General features: G+C 40.1%; 1 protein-coding gene across 2 annotated transcripts in view; it reads right to left on the bottom strand.

The window, feature by feature from the left end:
* The window catches only part of NELL1 (neural EGFL like 1), a 313642-nt gene that overhangs the window by 268786 nt on the left and 23468 nt on the right, over nucleotides 1-21388 (bottom strand). For both annotated transcript variants that reach the window (XM_036383625.2, XM_036383624.2), the window contains exons 3-4: nucleotides 14966-15116; nucleotides 417-587 (exon numbers count right to left, since the gene is read on the bottom strand). In XM_036383625.2, coding sequence (XP_036239518.1) covers nucleotides 417-587; nucleotides 14966-15116 — 322 coding nt within the window. The remainder of the gene's footprint in view (nucleotides 1-416; nucleotides 588-14965; nucleotides 15117-21388) is intronic.

The raw sequence follows: 21388 nt of genomic DNA, 5'->3' as shown, positions 1-21388 counted from the left end.
TGCGGCAGCACGTGGAAAAATCAGTAAAAGCTACATTGTCTGATTATGCAAAATAAAATTAAAGTGTCTCTGATGCATCTATCTATCCTTCAGGCTCTCAGGTACGCTGAGTGAAGCAGCTCACAACAGAACAGACTGCACACCCATCCATCACACTTAAATGCAATCACTGGCAAACATAACTGCTCAGCTACTGCCTAAACTACAGAGATGCATTTAATACTCCCCCATCAGCAATCAACCTTTTCCACATTTGTTCATAATCACAATGAATTGTTCCATTTTAATACTTGGTTTTCCTTCTCTTATCCCAGGGCAGTTCAGCATACTTCTAGAATGAGACATTTTCCAATTTGATTCCCGTCACTAGAGATTACTTTTCAAAGGATTCCAGATGACAGAAAGTGTTTGCTTACCTGTTGCAGTCCACGTGGAGCAGCAGGTGAGAGGCACTTAGGGACACAGCAATCCTGTGCCACTGCCCATCTGCCAGGCGGTAGGGGAACACCTCTGTCCTCATCTTCCCACGAAACCTGTAGTGGTACCTGATCTCATCCCGCAGGCCACTGCTCTCCAGCTCAAAATAGCTGCAGTGAAAAGATGGAGAATCAGTTCCACTTTTGGGATATGCCCTCTGAAAGAGACTGTCGCTTTCTTCTGAACTGGCAAGACTTCTTTAAACAAATGCCACAATCTAAAGAGGTTACTCAGCATGGATTAGCTACTAATTATTTTTTTTTTAAAGGAGCAGAGAGACAAGGCTATACATTCAGAGCATACAAAACCAGCAATACTAATTACTGAAAACAGCTCCAAGTACCACTCGTTAGCCAAGGAAACTGAAGTCCTCTTTTCACCCATAGAAAACTACAAGAAACCAAGCCTTATTCTTTTCACCAAAATATTTTGTATGACTGCAGGCTTTGTAAGAAATTGAAAAATAAAGAACAGTACATATATCACTACCACAAACAAATAAAAAGCCATTAAGGTAAGAAACCACCTGGTAATCATTAAATTTGTATTTACTACTTGCAAATCCAGTTAAAATACCACAACTGTTTATTTTTAGGACTCCCCTACATGCAATTGTGCTTAACTCATTTTCTGACTTTTATTGTTACTGCCGTTATCGTTCAGCTTTACAAGGAAAGGACAAAACCTCTTGGCTGGATTAGGTGTCTCCAAATCTGGCATAAAGCATCCAACAATCAAAACCTTCACACAGCTGTCAGACTCACAGGAGAGCTAATGAAATGGGGTTATTAATTGACTTCACAGGGCTGTGCTGGGAGCCAGTTCTTTCTCCAGGATGAATTTATACACTGACAGTATGAATAGTGAAGTCTTCTCTTGGACCTCACCAAGTATTTGCATCATATCGAATCTTTTTCCTGCTAAAATGAAGCTGTGTCTATAGAAACAGGTGATGCAGGCCTCCCTTCATGGTAGAAATAGCTCTACAAGAAAGTAAAGATGTCAGATTGTCCAGATAGTCCTTTCCCCCATCTGCCTCCACAGTGTTTTATTTTTCCCCGTTGGCCAATACCAATTTAACATGGCATTTGAGAGATAGGTGCTGATTTGGGGCAGGATGGGAAAAATTACAGTAATGAAATCCACTTCCAAAAAAATAAATGTAACACAAACCAATAAATATTGGAGTGCCAATTTTCATTTTCCCACAAGCCTTTTACACTGCTTGGCCCTACCAGACTGTGTGCACAATCATTACATGGGGGCTGTGCACTTCTTCAAGATTAGATCTTACCAATGAAGCTGAGGGTTTCCAACATAACTGGAAAAAAAGAGTTTCTTGGGAGGAAACTTAGGTGATAAAACACATGTGCAAGACATCACAACAGGCTGGGAAAGGGAACACAAAGAGAGTAAGTCTTCACCAAATGTGAAATTCAAGCCCTCCTCCATCCTGCCAATCATATTTTTCATGCAACATAAAAGCATTACTGGGTCATATGAATCAAAAGCTCGAGTGACAAAGTAAAACACACAAGGAGGTAAAGGTAAAACCAGTGCTGAATAAAAACACAGCAGGCATAGGTACAAACAAAATGCATGCAGTACAGAGTGGAAAAAAAGACTGGTGTTGTGAAGGAACTGGTACAAGGAGAGCAGAAAAGGAGGGGTTTTCTAAATAGTAGAGTGTTGATTAACTACAGCCAACACCCATTAAAATACCTAAATAACATTCACAGGAAATCTGGAGAAGATTTATTATTTCAATGCTCAGTAACAGTATAGTCAATATCCAGAAGATTCTGCTGCTGGTGTTCCCAAGCAAGAAGAGCACTACAGGAAAAGTACTGTCAGTGATGTCATACTTAAACATTTTGTAATTTCCATCTGCTGTCATAGCACAAAAGGAAGTGAGACAGGAAACTGGAAAAAAAATTAAAATGATGGAGAAGTACATAACATCCACACACAAAGTATTTGTATGTATATACATAGAGATATAGGGTTGATCACAGAGGCTTAAGAGCCCAAAAACAAGACAATCTCCTGTTACAGGAAGCAAATTGCTTCCTGAGGTCATTCTTCATAATCTCCAATAGCCACAGAGCTGATCACTCACCACACAATGATTTCTTTGTTAATGTAAAGGAAACAGTGCAGCCCTGGAAAGGTCAGTCTGATACTGCAGTTAATCACATCAGTGCTCTATTATTTGTACAGCACAGGGAATTGCAAAGCTTCTCACCTGACAAGCTTTAGTGTCAATAGTTACCTCAGGACTGAGAACAGCTTGTTGCTTAGGAATCGAGCTTGTTGTCAACCTCCTGACTAATTTATATAGTACAGAACAGATTACTTAAAATTTCATGTAATAGCTAGTGCTAACATTTTTATAGATGTGCACCTAATGCTGGAAGTGCCACGGGACTGTATTAAACACCATGTTTTAGCTCTTCAGCGGCAGGAAAAGGAGGGTGACAGCAGACAAATTCTGCACCTACTCTTCACCACCCTTCAACAAGTGCAAATCACAAACAGTTACACCCAGAGAGACATCAGTGAACAGCAGCCAACATAATCCCAACAGCAGAAACTACTGGGTTAGCCCAGCACATCGCTCTCTCTCTTGTATTTAAAAAAACTAAAGGCAATGTAAACCAACACTCTTGTGTTGGTTTTTTTTTAAAGATGCAGAAATTCACACAGAGACCTTGATTACACAAACACTTCACGATGTTCTGGGTTCAGAAGTTGCCTTTTCTCTACCAGAATAGAAGTCACATGCAAACAGATTTCTCTTTTTTTTCCTCCTTCCACGATACTCTGGGGGAAAGGAGCCTCTTCCAAAGCAGTGGCACAAAGGCCAGTGCACCTGCTCTGCTTCAGAGCTCTAATCTGCAAATTGGGGAATGGAAGACAAATGAGGGGAAAAACAAACTCAGGCAAGTAATCATCAACCGGTGAAAAAATAATTAGTAAACACAGAGGAAATAAATGGAATTTTTTTTTAATCACTATCTTATCTTCAGATGCCATTGTACATTTTTTTATCCACGATAAAACAACAGATAAAAATGGGGAGGGGGAAAAATTAATAGAAGGTACCATACAAGAGACAGGAAAATTGACTGTATGTCTACCAGGTGTTTTGAAGATACTTTCCAGTATTTTGTCAGGAACACCAAGAAAACAGAGGATTGGAATGAATCAGGGTTCCTGAACAGACTGCAACATCTGGGACCACCTGAATATATGTATCATGATTCAGTGTGAACTTCCAGTGCTGCCATGAAATGCACTCCAAAAGCCCAAGAAAGAACCCTGAGTGTTGTGACAATCTCTGATTCTGCATCACACCTGCATGCAGCCTGTGTCAGGGCCCTGCCACCTTCCTCCAGACCTTTTGCAGGGAAAAAAGGTGTGAGACAGTAATCTCCATGTCAACTTCTTGGCACTGAGTGATGGTTTCTTGTTTTATTTGTTATTTCTCAGTAACAATTTGTACTTTCATATATTTTAAATAAGGCATGATCAGAAGTTAACATGTATTTTGACAGATGAAGTTCTCAGAACACGGGTATTAAGAAAGCTTGATTTTTATGGAACAGCAATACAATTTGACCTTGGCTGAAATTCTCCCACTAGTAGAATTTCTCTGTTTGCTAAGCATGTAAATTACTGCTGGCTTCTTTCATACAATTATAGAATTCAAATGCTTTTTATAGGTCTATCTGCAGTCTCTCATTCAAACCCCAATGTATAAGAGAAAAACACTGCTAAATTCCAACTGATTTTATGCACATCAAAAAAAGTTGGGATATTTTAAGGTCATGCAATGTGCTTTCTGTGAAGAACAGTATTATTCCACATTAGATTCAAGATATTTTACAATTATTTCTGACATTTTTTGCAACCCCTACGTACCTCACACAAAAATATTGTTTGGAGAGGATAAAGCTTGACACGGGTACGTTTAATGACATTTTTTTTCTTTCCCCTTTCTTTTAGTCACCACCACAGTGACTAAATTGTACATTTGACTGCTAATTTCACTTCCAGATCAGGAGAGAAAGGTATACTTTCAGTTGGAAACACCGGCTGTGGATGTAATGACCAAAAAATATGGAAAAGTCGCTATCAACATTAAATAAGTGTGACCGTGTTCGCAGGGGTCCCAGGATGAGGGAAGAGATGAGGATCTGACTCCATGTTTCAGAAGGCTTGATTTATTATTTTATGATATATATTATATTAAAACTATACTAAAAGAATAGAAGAAAGGATTTCATCAGAAGGCTGGCTAAGAATAGAAAAAGAAAGAATGATAACAAAGGCTTCTGGCCTGGACCCTCTGTCTGAGCCAGCTGACTGTGATTGGCCATTAATTACAAACATCCAACATGGGCCAATCCCAGATGCACCTGTTGCATTCCACAGCAGCAGATAACCATTGGTTACATTTTGTTCCTGAGGCCTCTCAGCTTCTCAGGAGGAAAAATCCTAAGGAAAGGATTTTTCATAAAAGATGTCTGTGACAAACAAGAACATGTACAACACCTGAAGCAGAAAAGGCAAAGTACTTCTATAAGGTGAGTTGGCCTAATCCACCACCTCCATTAAAGAAACACATTCACCTATTCACCATCTCAACCCACAGAAGAGATCTTACCCTGTGGCAAACACCACCACGTTTCATTCAGAGATTTCACTGCTGTTAGATTGTGCAAGTGCCCAAAGGAAGGACAGCCCACACACTGTGGATCCCAAGACAGGGTCCAACAAGAACTGTGGAATTGGTGTCCTCCAGAACATCCTTAGGGTACACAGCACTTTATTTCTTGATCTTCACCACCCAATAGCTATCACCAATCACTAAAATATCCCACAATGAAGACAGCAGCACAATGGGTAAGCAGATTAAATGCTCCTGTAAGAGCTCCAGGAACTAACACAGAACTACTTTTTGCATTCAGTTCTGGCAACCCTCCTCCTTACCACATTCAAACATAAATAAAGCAGAGTTATCATTCTGACTTTACAACTTCCATTGTCCTTGATCAAGTGCCAAATGAAGCCCCACAGCCTCTTTCAAGGAGCAGCACCAGCGCTTAGAGCAGATGCTCTTACAGCTACTGAACAGATGTCCCAGGGCAAAGCAGCAGGCACAGATGGCAGGCCTGCAAATATGTACAAACTTGGGGTTGCCATCTAGTCAAAACACTGTGCATCTGCTCACCATTGTATGGGAGAAGGTCACAAAGCCACGGGAGTTCAAGGATGGAAGCCCCATCCACCTCACACGTGCTGCAGCCACACTACCATGTGGGGCCTCCCAAATGCTGGGGAAAAAATCACTGCCATAAAAATCAGACTGTTACTGCACAGAAACTTCTGGAAAATATCTGTGAGTCTGGCCAAGGCACAGCTTTTAATTTTGTCAATAACAATGCAAATTCAGGAAAAGTCCAGAGACAGTCATTTTGATGTCATCAGCTATAAATTGTAAATTCAGCAAGCTTCTGAAAAAAAATCAGTATATTTGGACTTGTTTGTGCACATAGCTTTTTCATTTCACAATAGCATTGTGCTATTTCATGATAAAAACGGCTTCAGGCAAGACTGTGCTTTAGCATCTTTGTAGAAACACTTCTTGATGTGTTTAGAGACAGGCAAAAAATCTGCATCCATTATCATAGAGATCTCAGGATTTTCTATCTACAGGGATTCTGTGATGAATCACAGGCCATTACTCCTTTGGCCTTTTGCTGCTCCTTACCACCAAGTGAGTGCACAGTGGGGCACACTGTGGTGGGTGTGCCAAGTGGCTCAGCCTGCACAGAGACATCAAATAACTGAGATTTTGTTTTAGCATCCTCAGTGCAAAGCAAACCAGGCCAGGAGCAGGCACTGGGCACTGTGCTGCAGATAAGCTGGCAGGCATCCGCCCAGGCACTGCCCCTGTTGGTGATGAAGCCGTGGTGAGAAAAAGCAGTGCCTCTCAGAGAAAAGATCCATCTCCTCAAAGGAAAGGAAACACTCACTTTGCAGCGGTCACCACAGCTCTGTGTGGATGCAAAACCAGAACAAGTTACACCTGCCAAGGCAAATATTTCAAATATTTCAGTCGCTTCCACGGGCGCTGCTCCTGTACCCTAGTTACTATAAAGTGACAGGGCACAATCCCAAGCTCTGCAGCATTAACCACTGTGAAACATTGGATTTTGAAGAAATGCTCTCAACAGGCTCAAGCACACAGATCTACTCCTCTTAAGGAACACGCCTGGTGCAGCAGGAGTCTTGTGTGCCATGACTGTCACTGCCACAGTGGCCCTGGATGGTGAGACAGGGAAGCTTCCCTTGAGACATAAACTTTAAAGAATTTAGGGATTTTAGAGGAGCTGAGGTTTTAGTTAGAGATAAGCTTTATTGGAGTTAATCAAAATAAATGAGTAGGCCTTGATGAAGTTAAGAGTTAGTAGTTAACTAATAATTGATTGCTTGTCAACACAATGTTTGGTTAGCTGGGTTTATAATGAAGAATGTAGAAACTGATAAATATCTTTTAGGAACATAAGACAATTGTGGCCTCCTCTGTTCTGAAACCAACTGAAGATGGGGAATGGGAGTCCTACCAAGGGTTCATTTGTCAGATTTGCATTGAAAAGGTAGAAAGTTCAGAACGAGAAAGACTTCATTTACTTCCTCATTTTGGGACCCCTCCCCATGAAAGGGACCACCGACCCATTTCAAGGAACAAACTACTCATGCTTAATGGCTTTAGAACTAATTACCATAGGAAGAGGGGAATGGGATGTACCAAAATCATGAATATGCATTTGTATTTTGGGTATTCAATACCTGTACAGATAAAAGGGCTCTGTAATCACCTGTAAATTGTGGTGTGTATTTGGGAGCTATCCCACAATAAACACACACTTTCTAACTTTAAACTGTTAGAGAGTCTTTGTCCATCACAGCTGAATATGGGTACTAGACCAATATCCATATTTTTAATAAATCACCCTAACATCCACACCTACAAACCATTCAAAGCTGCTTTTTACAGCTGGTTTGAATACAGACAGACCCAGAGGCTGCACAGCAAAGCCATACATGGCAAATGAAGCAATAAAGACTCACTGCTGTGGCAGAGATTGCACACTGATATCACCAAAGTCAGGCTGACATCAGGCAGCACAAAAGGTGCCATGAATAGAAGCATTACCTGTGACAAAGAAATTGGTTGCTAAAAATCAGATTAATTTTCTACAAAGGGAAACACAAAAGGTGAATGCCATATTTTGGCATCACCTACTCCATTCCAAAAGTATTCCCTCTATGCAGGAAAATCCAATATAGCCAAAATGTGATACTAAACACTTTCAAACTTCACAAGTAAAAGCCTGAAAGTGCAACATCACTGTGCTACTGGCTACCTAAATGAGGTTCTTCCAAACATTTCTATCCTTTCATTTCAAGCAAAAGGAACTCAGTCAATTAAGTGACTTTATTTTTCTATTCAGACCACTCTGAGGACAAGAGTAATTGTGTTCTACCAGCATAGTTTGAAACATTTAACAATAAAAACTCCCACACTGACATCTTCTATTAGTACAGAATATTTATTAACATTTTGTCTTTTGTTCTGCCCATCTTATACATGACAGCTGGGCATGCAAGCTGCAAGGCATAAAGCATTTATGATGTGTTTGTGTACCTGCAACTAGGCAGAGGTCACCCTAATACAAATTTACTTTCCTCTTTGATCAGATAAAGAAAAAAGTAACCCCAACATCTGCCTGCCAAGTAAAAGACAGCTGGAGTCAGAGCTGGTACAAAGCAGCTACAGATTTCCATGGCATGTGTTGTGAGGATTGACCTTCAGCATTTTTGTTTTCATTTTATATGTCTAAAAATCTACCTTCACCATGGCTGAAACCTGCCTACTGGCTGAAATAAAAAAAAAAAAAAAGAAAAGCCTGGTTTCTCACCTAGTCCTAATAAACCAAGTAGGAAGTTTCACACTGCACCTAAAAATAGAGCAGCATGTTGGCAGGCTTCAGAGCTAGCCCAGTCAGCAGGACAGGAAAGAGTCTGGCTGGAGTCAGCTGAAGTTAAGGCTCCTTAAATGTATCTTAAAAAAAACCAAGAGAAATTTTTTTTAACTAATGAGGTCTGTCACCTGAGTAAAAGTACTCAGTTGAAAAGTATTTGAAAACAAATTACCCTAATTGCAGTGTCCCTAGAAGAAAGATTCTTCCCTCTAATCCCTGAAATTCAGCAGCTCTTCGATGATTTCTTACATTATGACAAATTCCACACGTTGCAAAACATGGAATATGCCAAAATCATCTTAGGCCTGGCCTGGTCAGTATTCTTTAGACACTTTAAGCTGGCTTGTTAAGACTTTTCTAATCAGCAAGAAAGGACACTTAATCAGTGGAACAATTACCTACCCTAATTGAAGAGCAGGCTAGAACTAATAAACTATAAGGATGTAGTAAATCAGTATGTCCTTGTATGCCTATTTATACATTACCAACTTGGCAAAAACCTCAAGGTCCATGCATCCCTTAGCTGAACTATCTCCATTGTAACATTAAAAAATCACACCCAGAGCTCAAGAAGCCACCTGCCCAGGAAGACCCTTCCCTTGGACAGGCCCAGAAGTTAGCTGAGATTACAAAACCTGCATGGAAACTACTAACCAGTAGTAAATACTAACCAGTACCAGGGCTGTACTTGGGAAGTTACCAAATCTGGATTTCTGTGCACAAATAACAGTGTGGGAAGCCCTGTTGGTGCACTTGGTTTGTGTGAAACCATGGAGTGCCCAGGCTCGTGCAGATCTGAAATAAATAATTGATGTCTTGTCACAGACATCTTTTATGAAAAATCCTTTCCTTAGGACTTTTTCCTCCTGAGAAGCTGAGAGGCCTCAGGAACCAAATATAACCAATGGTTATCTGCTGCTGTGGGATGCAACAGGTGCATCTGGGATTGGGCTCATGTGGTTTTTTCTCATTAATGGCAAATCACAGTCAGCTGGCTCTGACAGAGAGTCTGAGGCAGCTGCCTTTGTTATTCATTCTTTTCTGTTCTATTCTTAGCCAGCCTTCTGAGATGAAATCCTTTCTTCTATTCTTTTAGTGTAGTTTGAATGTAATATATATCATAAAATAATAAATCAGCCTTCTGAAACATGGAGTCAGATCTTTGTCTCTTCCCTCAACATAAGACCCCTGTGAACACGGTCACAGATCTCTCTCTCAAGTGTGTAATTATTGACTTGTTGCACACTGGGTAGCAGACAACAAACACATTTCTCCTGGATTCTCTGGGAAAAAAAAAAAGAAAATCTTTTCATTTGCCCTCTCTCAAGGTCCAGTCCATGTCTGCCCTCAGTCCCAGGGGCCTCCACCTTCCCTGCCCCACTGCCACGAGCTCTGGCAGCTTTCCACAGCCAGCAATCATCAGGGCAGGCACTGCCACCCCCTCCCTTTCTGGAGACAGTGCCTGGAGCAAAGAGAGCACGCAGGCATCGTTAAAAAACTGCAAATAAAACCCAAAAAAGCAGACATGTCACCAGACTACCGTCAACCACGCAAAGGAACATTAATAACATGGTGCAGACATCTAAATGTCTTATTAACCAGGGGAGTTAACATTCCAAACCAGCAGCCCAAACTCAGCAGACAGTTTTCAGAAAGTTGCATTTAGTGTAAGTTTGAGACATTCTGGTTCTTTGCCTGGATCAGAGGGTCATAAAACAATCAAACAGAATAACTCAGCATGTTGGAGGAGGCTCCTGGGGGACCCACACATCCTGCTCCTGGCTGACCATAACATTTCTGCACTGTCCAAATTCGGGTTTTAACAGTTTCAAACTGTCAGCCATTCTCCTCCAATTGCCAGCATGGTCCAATGGATGTGTTTCTACAGCTGGTTATGAGCAGCATGTTAATGCTTCAGAGAGACAACAATTGTCAGCCTAGTGTCCATAAAACACCTGCTCTCAGCAGGAAGCCACAGGATGGAAGGTAACTCCTCCAGTAGTAACTCCTCTCTCACAGTGCTTAAATCAGTGGAAGATTTATGTAACAGTGTATACATTCTTCTTCACTTTAACCTTTCAGGTACTTTAACCCCAAGAACAGAAGCAGGTGAGCACAATGCTATTTGCATTTGCATCTCTAAAAACCTTCTGAGAAGGAAAACATGTAAATGCCTCACATATTTCACATCAGCTCATTCAGAGGGGTGGAAGTAAGGCTCAGTCTTCAGCTATTCTCTTTACAGCTTTCCAGTTTAGCAACTCCACATATAAATATTCATAAAGATGTGCCTTTTACCCTAAAAGAAAAAGGTTAATGGATACATCTGCAGAGTTTTTCCTTCCCTTTCTGAATCCTGGGCATCTTGGAATCCAATATTCATATTGGAATATTATTCTCCGTCTCGCAGAGAATAATCTAAAACATAGCAGGGAGTAAATCCAATTTTTCAGGTTTACTACTAGGGTCAGAAGTCATTTGCAGAGGCTTCTCTTCATCAGCAAGGTTTCAGTGAATAATTTAACTAGCTTATTACTCCTTTGTGTTTTTAATTAAACATATAATGGCCTGGTAGCTTTCCAGCTGTTATTTGTGAACATACAGCTTTCTATCTGCTCCTCAACAGCCTCAGGAGGCATTCATGGTGTCACCTGGGGCAAGTACCCAACAACGGACTGGAGTCTCATCCTACTTCGCCTCCCCACCCAAAACTGACCTGCAAGGAATGAAAGTCTCACTATGAGCCTGGCACATTTATCAGACTCCTCCTGAATATTTATATCAACACAACTTGCTGCTACATAGTGAAGGGGCAGATTTTGGACTCAGTAAATCCATTTCACTGTAGCAGTACAAGCAGCTTACAGGTTTCCAGATATTTGGCATGGCATCAAGTTTCTGAATTTCAGGTCCTGGACGTAGAGGTTACAAGCATATTAAAAAAAGGAAAACAAAAAAAAAGGAAAAATTTAGGAAAAAAGTTTTTTAATGCTTCCTGTAACAAAATCTTTGAAACAATCATCTTATGACTCAGTTCTTTGTTCTGTCATGGTGACATCTCCCATTATGAAACACTCTTCAGAAAGAATGACATATGGGACCCTGAACATCCTTGACACATTTCTCCAGATGCTGATCTTGGCCAGTGGTGGAGAAGAACCATCAGCATATCTCAAACTCGGAGATTAAACAGCTGAAAGGCAATGCTGACTCCATCTAATTTATGTCCTTGGGCGCTGGACCATGCGAGGCCAGAGCAGCTAAGGAGCAGGCAGACACAGCTTCAGGTGAAACTCTATTAAATCACTGTTGAAATGAGGAATTCATTGTGGGTGGCATTTTAAATATCTTGGTGGCCTTTTCTCAGTGTTTTGGTGGTCTAAAGAGTCAAAGGTTGTGAGCAAAATAGCTCACAAAGCTCATCTGGGAAGAACTGGCTAGCACAACTCAGTGATCAAAACAGTTTCCACCTTCTGCATCCCCAAGTAACATGTCTGTCCATTCTATATTATTTTTTATTACCTCTGATTTAGGAAAGAAAACATAATCCTCAGATTTACCACTATATTCCACATAACTATACACACAGACCGCACAAACTATCAGACTCTCCAATTAGAATTTCTCTGCATTAATTAAGATTTCGATTTTACAAGATTTATTTTAATACATTTGAAGCATGAAAACAAAGTCTTTATCATCATTAAACTGATTCAACAAAATGTTAACAAAGATGCATTGTAATCATTGTCCTGCCCATCAAATGATGACACAAATTAACAGCAGATCTCTAATTGCTACAAAATATCCATTCAGAACAACAAAATAGTATATCTAAATGACTGACTTCAAGAAAAGTTGTATTAATCTTATTTTATGATCTTCAGTTTAAGAGCTCCATTCTCTTGGAAAATAAAAATCTGCTAAAACTTATTAGAGAAATTAAATTTACACCAGGCATTCTAAGCCTTACTACCTTAGGACAATCATCTCCACTACATCAAAAAACAGAATATATGCACACACATTTTCATTGCTTGGAATAACACCTATTTCTCATCTATTAAATCTGTGTACAACAAAAAAAGACATTTCCCATAGAGATATGAACTCCACAGCTAACAGAGCTTCTTTTTGTCACTTGTTGCTGAAGGCTTGAACTTTTAATTTGGCCACTTTTGGTATGTTGGTAAGTTTAAAAAAGCAAGCCTTTAACTATAATATCTCCTATTTTGCACAAAGAAAAGAAATTGAGAAGAGTTCTTGGGTTTTCCATGGTCAAAACTATACTGGTTAGGGAACAATTGCACCCTTACACTTGTTCCCACACATCTTGCTCCTGATGAAATAAAGATACTCTTTATTGTCCTCTTTGCAGTGTCTGTTTTCATAGACATGGGGAAAATTGAAAAAGATTGACCAAAAAATGTGATGTCATCAAGAACAGAGCCATGATAATTATCAGAAGCTTAGCAGGAGCCACAATTAATAAAAGGCTTGCCCTGTGTCTGCACCCACTTCAGTTCCCATGCAAAGCTACAGAGTGGAGCTGCTAGAGAAACACTAAAAATTATCAGCCTGAAAGTTCTGATTTAATGTAAGCATGGTGCTCTTCAGTAGTGCCCCAAATCTTTGCTCTCTGCTTCTCATCCATGTTAAAAAATACTTTCTCCATTGTCATCCACTTTATTGATTTCTGTCATCACAGATCTGGGGTCTGAAGCAGGATCCTTACCAAGGTCTGAGCAGCAGCCTGACAAACAAACAATGGCTTTAAGGGATAAACAATGAGCCCAAAAAAGAAGGATAGCCACAGTAATCCACCTGAAGTAACAGGAGTCAGGAGCAACACCAGACATGCCTGTTCTGACTCCTGCATGGAATTACAGAGACTGAAACTTCCTGTTACTACACAGAGCTACAAAGGTTCAACTGAGACCAGCAGGCAATCCTTCAACTCTATGTATTTTTAAGCAGATGTCATAATTTTAAATATTATAGATAACCTCAGCACCAGAGAGGACAACAGCAGTGTATTTTGTTCAACCAAGATTACTCCTGCAGAGCACATCTCCCTACAAGCCTCTGCCTGTCAAGATAGAGGACTCCAGGAGCTGCATTCAGTAGATGCCATATCTAAAAATCCATGTGCCTTGCATTGTATAATCACCACTGCCTGTCTAGTTTGACCTTGGATTTTGCTAAGTGCAGGCATGTGATAGCATTTTTCTGTTCCATGGCTGTCCTCAATGTCCCCTTTCTCAAATAAATAATAAACAAACTCTTAACATGGCAAACTGATCCTGTTAACCATGACTTCAAAAGGCCTGAAAAAGCTTGGAGAAATTAAGAAGTAATGCAAAAGGAATGATAGAGTAAGAGAAGGAGAACAGGAAGAGATGGAGGGAGGGATCCCTCTCTAATGTAAAACAATATTCTTCTAGACTGAGACAGTGGCCTGAAAATTGTAAAAAGGAATAAAGTGAAAGAAAGAGCAATAAGAACGAGTGGTGACAGAAAAGTACAGCAAAGTCCTCCCCTTAACTGGGGAGCCCTGTCTGGACATCTCTGCTGCTGCACTAGCAAAAGGCACCACTGACAATCTGGCCATGATGAAGTCACTGCCTTCTCCTTCATACACTTTCTCCACAAAAAGGCCAACTGGGGTAACAACTGAGTATCAAGTACATGATTAAGAGAAATATCAGTAGGACTTTTTTTAATAGAAGTGCTGCAGAATAACTAATATCAGATTTGAAATGGGAGCAACCAAAGAATGTCCCATTACTTTAATTACAACAGAAAAGACCAGCACTAATCCTTTTTGTGTCACACTAGACACAAAGGTGCTTCAAGACCTAAGAAATTACCAAAAAAGCATTCACAAAGTTACAAACAGCAGACTATAAGAGACATACATGAAATAGGAGTACAATGTATTTATGTAGGGAAGAAAAGATACACAGTATTGCATGGAAGCACAAGTAACTTAATTGCTTAATAGCTTAGTTACTGCATCTCAAAGAAAATGTATTCTTTTATAATGTAATAAAACATAGTGAAGCAAGAAAAGTGCAAGTTTAACTTTTATGAAAAAGCAAACTCCTAAAGCACATATAATAAACTAGCCAGGAAAATTGCATTACAAGGTTTGTAACTTCCAAAGTGCATTGCATCTACACTACATTGGCTTTGATCTTTCTGTTTAAGTTATTTTACAGATTGGGATACATAAATAATTAATTCCTCCTATAACAAAAAAAAAAAAAAAATAAGAGCTAGAAAAAAGTAGCAAATTGCAAACTGTGAAGAAAGGCTCTAACTTGCATGTTAGATTTTACATCTACCATTTCAACACATTGTCCAAACAGAGCACTGAGCATTCAGAATCTTTTATGTTGCTGCTGCAAGAGAGAGAAATAAATTGCTCTTACCTGTGCTCCAACTCTCGGATGGACAAGATAACTCCAGAAGTCGATGCCTTTTGTTGCAGAGTGGCCAGAAATGTGAACTCACTTCTATTCTGGAAGAGCTGGATTAACTTCTCAGTCACGTGGGGTGCTGCATGGATTTCTCTTTCTGTATCTAAGAATTTTATTTTTAACAGGAAACAAAAAAAAAAAAGGGAAATAACAGTCTAGTAAAAGTGCTGAGTCAGAAAGATTCAGATTACATTTTTCATTTTCACAGCAAAATTTTTTATTTTTGAGAGTCATCCACCATGGTGCACCACTGCATTTTATTCAATGAAAAAACCCAAATGCCATCTCTGTCAGCATGTCCACTTGTCAATTTGACAAGTTCACAAGTGGTCAGCTACTGATTTTCTGATGGATTTTTTGACGGGATGCTGAGCCATTTGTGTCTGCTGCGAGCAGATTAAGTTGCTGTAAATAAGGTGTGCTGCAGTCAAATAAACAGGCCCCTAAATTCAGAGATCTCAGGCACTGCCTCTCCCAACACAATTCAGCAAGCTCCAATTTCAGTTTTCACCAGTGACTCTGTTACCACCTCTCCCTCGTACATCACAGGAAATCTGTCCTTGCACAGTGTAAGGCAGAGATGTATTATTGCTAATAATGCTATATGGCTGTGCTCCTGCCTGAGAAATAAATACAAGACACGCTTGCAATCCATGGCTGTTTCAGGGATTTCTCTCTTTAAACAAGCAAAGTATGACAGCTCATACAATATTTATTAAACTACAGCCTGACCAGGCCGATGCAGAAACATTCCAGCCTCGCCAGTCCTGACGATGGCCAAGCAGCATCACACCTTCTCACAGCTGATCTTCTAAGATTCAAATGCATCATCCCCCACCACATTCATTTTTAACTCATCCTTTTATTCACTATACATCATCATTACAAAGGACAATTAATGACAAAGCGGAGAAATCACGGCATTTCACCTTCCCACTCATTGCCATGTCTCTCATGCTGGGCTTTTTTCACATTTTTGCAAGACCTGAGCCACTTGCAGTTCCTGGATGTCATAACCAATTAGAAACCCTGTGTGCTTGCTTTCCAAAGGTTTTACTGGGAAGCCAAAAATGCTGGCACAAAGTCTCAGCTAGTAGAAAACCAGAGAAACTCCAGTGAATGCTGAGAATCCAGCCCAGCATGCATGATGTAACACACAAAGGAGTGATGAAAATTACAATTCAGAATTTCACTGTAGAAGGAGGAAAAAAAAAATCCTCAACACTTTAAAAAGGCTCCATTGTGTCATTGAATGAGGCTTTGCAGACAGAAAGGAGAGAGACTGGCTTGGAAAACAACCAAAAGCCTCAAACACACCACTACTGAGGGGATGCCATGGACTGAAACCAAACTCCAGGGAAAAAGCATTCAAGCATGTTTGGTAATTGGGTGTCTCCATTTGTCCTGTGCAGCCTAAAGCCCTCCAAAGGAGCTTGCACACCCAGACTTGGACTCTGAAAGGCTTACTGGTGAAAAGTACCAGTTTTAAGACATCCAAAATCACCAGGCATCATTTAAAAATCTTTTCCAGGGGCTCAAATTCCCCTGATAAAAAATATATAGTGCCCACTTTACAGCAACAAACTATTTATCCACTTTTACCAGAGCAGAGGATAAAGCTTCCAGGAGCAGAAACCATCTCCACTGCCATCCTATAGTGGAATAGAAAAAAAAAAACAATCCAGCACAGAAGACCAGATTTTGTCTTTATCTATTAGCTTTTTCTATCTGCATCATTATCTTTACCTAGCAGGTGTTATTACTGGTCATAAATATCATGCAGTTTCTTTTTAAAAAGCTGACACAAGAGATACAAAACTATGTCTCCCACAGACCCATAAATTCACCAATATCCAGTTTGCTATCTACAGAAACAGGCAACACACTGGTAGCCTGTTCCAAGGCACAAGTAAGACTCAGAGGTAAAATGTCCAAGACCTGACAGATTAAGATTATTATCATTTTTTGAAGGTTAAAAACCTTCATATCTTACTTTTTTTTTCTTGAAGGTGTTACCAGAAATAAAATATGACTTAACAAAGCTTTCAAAAATTCTTTCACATGAAAGAATCTGCCTTTCGCAGGCAGTGCTGTCAGTGGAACATATATGTTTAAACTTCAGTCAAGCCTTGCAAAGTACAACAGCTTCCCATTATAGGAAGGCCCACATCCCACCACCCATCCATCAAACTTTATACAAAAATATAGGGCTCCTTGCTCAGAATCATCCATGGTTCATCAGTGCACTGACTATTTCAGTTAGAAACACACTTTGAAATATTTTGCTCTTCTCTACCACCTCTTCATAGATAAGAGTACACCAAAACCACATGAAACACAGATATTCATTCTCTGCTGATTAAAATCAGTAAGATCCAGAGTTCTGAAACTCCAGAATGTTGGGCCAAAACCACTGGGTAACAAATAGTATTTACTAAGTGCTTGCAACTCTGTGCCAGTGTAATTGGTGCAAAGGGAGTTACACAACCAGGCTTTTAGAAAATTGACACACATCTAAGTATACTGTGTATATATACATATATATACACACATATATATATATATGTTTATATATGTATGTATGTATTTGAGAAACAAGTCCAGCCATTACCAGCATCCTGGGACATCCCTACTGCAAGCCAGGTGAAAAATGTACTTGCTGATGCAAAAATGTCCATAGAAGTGCTGCTTTCCCAGCCTGATCTCAGTGCCTCCAAGGGGACTCTCCCACTAGCTCCATGGTGAGATGCTAAATGCAATTGCACCCATGAGCGGGGAAGGGCAGCAAGGCTGGGGGGATCCAGAGGGCACAGAGCCTGGGATTCTGGAGCTGAGCACAGCCTGGGCTTGCAGCTGGAGCCCCAGGGCTGGGAAGGGGAGGTTTTGAGGCCAGCACTGCCACAGCCCAGCTCCTGTGCCATGGCACAGCCACCTGCCCTCACACACAGCATCCCCAGGAACACTGGGTTTGTGTTCTGCTTGGTTTCTGAAGAAAACACCGTACAAATGAGCTGGGAGTACAACCCATTTAGAATAAGAGCCTTCTATTTTCAGGTAGATTTTCCCACTTCAAATAGAAAAAAAAAAAAAAGAAAAAAAAATTGAGAATGCATACACCCCCTCACCACAGGCACCTGAAAGGTAAAATACTTTTTATGCTCTCTATAAAAATAACTGTCTGCTTGTAATGAAATGTCATATTTCCTACATAATATAGAACAATATAGGTTTATACAGCAATCTTCAGTGAAACATCGCTTCATGCTTGAATGATAATGCAATCTCAGCAAAATAAATAAACAGAGATACGACTTTCATATGCCCTTCTATGTGATTATATTTTCTTAATTTGAAATAGTGACTGTCTGGAGGGTTTTTTAAAACATACCAGGGTGTTTCTAAAATTAATCAAGGAAAGAAAGCAAGCATATTTGCAAGTCCAAGAGGCAGAAATCATCTCAGAGCATCAAGTAAAGGCAACTTTCTACCTTCAGCAGAACAAAAGCACAAGACGCACCTATATCAGAGAGAGCATATGCGCAGCTTGATTTTAATTCTTAAGCTGTGGGTCCAAAGAAGAAGAGCCAAACACCAACCAAAGGTCCAGTTTGCCAGAACAGACAACAGTAACCATTTAGGTACTGACACCTTCCCTCCCTAGCACCATCTCCCCCACCACCAGGGATGCTACTGTAGGGCGATAGAACATAAGTAAATAAAGGGAGTTTAAAATGTAATTTACCTCCTCCTAAAAAGTTGCAGCTGAGCTAATTATTGAGTATTAGGAGCAGGCCTGATGTTAGCAGGCCACAGCTGTAGCCAATCAGAAGAGTGTTATAAAAGAGTGGATTGGTTGGCCAAGGGGGAACTGGAGCCAGTTGGCTGCTGTGAGGGCAAGGAAGAGTCAGTGCCTAGAGGAGGTACAAAACTCTGGCTATATGGAACCCTTGCAGTGTAATGACAATAGAAATCTTGCACTATGATGACAACCAATGGTGACCCTGATGTGACTTGGGAGAAAAAGGGCTTTAATACTAAACTATGTGACCTAGCAGTGATTTGGGGAAAAAGGACTCAACTATATGACCCCGTAGATTTGTGAAAAAGAGCTCAACTATATGACCCTGTGGATTTTGGGAAAAGGACTTAAATACTAAACTCTTGGTAAAATATATCAATTGCAGCTATTAGTGTTTGTTAAATATGAGTATAAAAGATTTTGAAGATAGGTACTTGGTAAACTGAGAAAAGCTGCAACACTGAACCAACACTCAGGAATATATATATATTTGTACCATAATATGTTGTCTGAACATTTGCATAACTCTCAGCTCTAAATGAAATAGATGAATGTGTCATTATGTTAATTTATTTGAATGTGTCCTTCTAGAAATGCTGCAACTCGCTAATTAAAAGAGAAAGGGGGAATTGTAGGGGGATAGAACATAAGTAAATAAGTATAGAATGTAATCTTATCCCCTAAAGAGTTGGTTGAGGGGAACTGGAGCCAGTTGGCTACTGCGAGGACAAGGAAGGGTCAGTGCCTAGAGGAGCTGCCTATGAAACTCTGACCATATGGAACCCTTGCAATGTAATGACAATAGAACTCTTGTAATATAATGACAACATGCCACCTTGCCTTGTCCTGGATGCCCTGTCCCCTGAGAGCCCATTCAGCCCCCACAGCCCTGCCAAGCCAAAAAGAGCTCCAGGAGGAAGCAGCAGCCAGGGCTGCCCTGCCACAGGGGCTCAGCACCCACAGCACCCTGAGCCACACAGAGAGATCTCACCCACACTGGAAGTACTCCCAACACTCACCAGCAGCACCTTCAAAAGAAGTCTCAAATTTAGGGGGGTTTTCACTTCCCCATAAAACCAAAGGAATGGCGATGCTGCTCTGGGGGCAGTGATGTTGGGCCAGACTTTACCTCATTCATACAAACCATTCACACATTTCAGGGCACACTAACCCTAAATGCCAAATGGAATTAGGTACAATAATGTGAAAAATGCATGTATTTTATGATTGGCTTTTTGCAAATATTAAAATGAATATTATATGCGTTGTGTTAGAAAGTGATGCTGTATTAATTATCTTAAGTGCTGTGTTAAATATAGTTTTAGGTTATAAAAAATGTTAAAATAGAAACTGTGCTATGTAGGATACTTTTTTTTACAGAAAGGACTCGCACTGAGATAGCAGCCACAGGACACCTGAATCTTTCAGAGAAAGAGAATTTATTGCTCCATTATCAGGAGAAATGAACTTCTTCCTGCCTCGAAGGCGCTGTCAGGATTCAGAGGAAGAAGCTGACACTGCCCAGACAGAATCCTGTGTTTGAATGGAATTTATGCATCATGGATGAGGTGTATGAATATGCAACATGTTATTGTTTTTAAGGGTTAATCCTCTGTTAACGTGGGTCCTTTTTTGGGCTCGTTCTGCCCAGAAAAAGGTACCCGGACATCCATAATTCTTTGTTTTTATTGTCTCATATTGTCCTAATCCAAATTGTCCAAATTATTATTAATTGCATTACTATTTTTATAACCATTTTATTACTATTAAACTTTTAAAATTTTAAAAACAAGTGATTGGCATTTTTCACAATAAGTCAGGATCAGTATCAGTCCTCACCCCGCCTGATTTAGACCCTCAAGTCACATCTTCGTGTGTGGATTCAACACTCTTTGCATCACCTGCTCTAGCAACTCAAAATTAAACCTCAGGCTTCTGCCATTTGTAACCCTGAACACATCAGAAACCCCAGTTAGGAGAAATTCAGGAGTTGGCATCAGCTCCATTAATTAAGTGTAATAAAATCACCACCACACAGAAGGAGAAAAAATGAGTTAGAGAAGGAGCAGGACAATGCTAGGAAAGAAAGCAAAGGTCTTGCCAAGTCTCCTTTGACAGTGGCAACAATCCACAGCACAAAGGGAAATACATGACCATTTGGGATGGAATTTTAAGTGATGAGAAATGTGCACCAGTTGTTAAAAGCCACATACCAATCCATCTGGAGAATAATTTTTCTTTAATAGATGCTTCCATTAGCGGAAAAATACTAAAATTCACTTCTGAATCAACTCATTTTCTAAAGCAATAGGTACATTTTATCATTCACTAGCCTGCTTGAATACCTTTTACTTCCCTTGGCAGAGAACATACTGCAGAACACATTGCTTTATTGGGAACTTCAATCATTTTTAAAGCTATTTGCTTCAACATGCTTTCATTAGAACCATTGAACAGTCACTCTGGACAAGCAAGTAGAAATTAATCCTGCAACGGCAGAAAATCCAGATTTAAGCTATAGCAATTAAAGAATTGAATGTTACAGGTTTTTTTGCTTTTACCTTGCTATGGGCAAA

This window comes from Molothrus ater, chromosome 6 (genome assembly GCF_012460135.2).
Source record: "Molothrus ater isolate BHLD 08-10-18 breed brown headed cowbird chromosome 6, BPBGC_Mater_1.1, whole genome shotgun sequence".
NCBI lineage: Eukaryota > Metazoa > Chordata > Aves > Passeriformes > Icteridae > Molothrus > Molothrus ater.
This window is presented reverse-complemented; position numbering and strand designations above follow the sequence as displayed.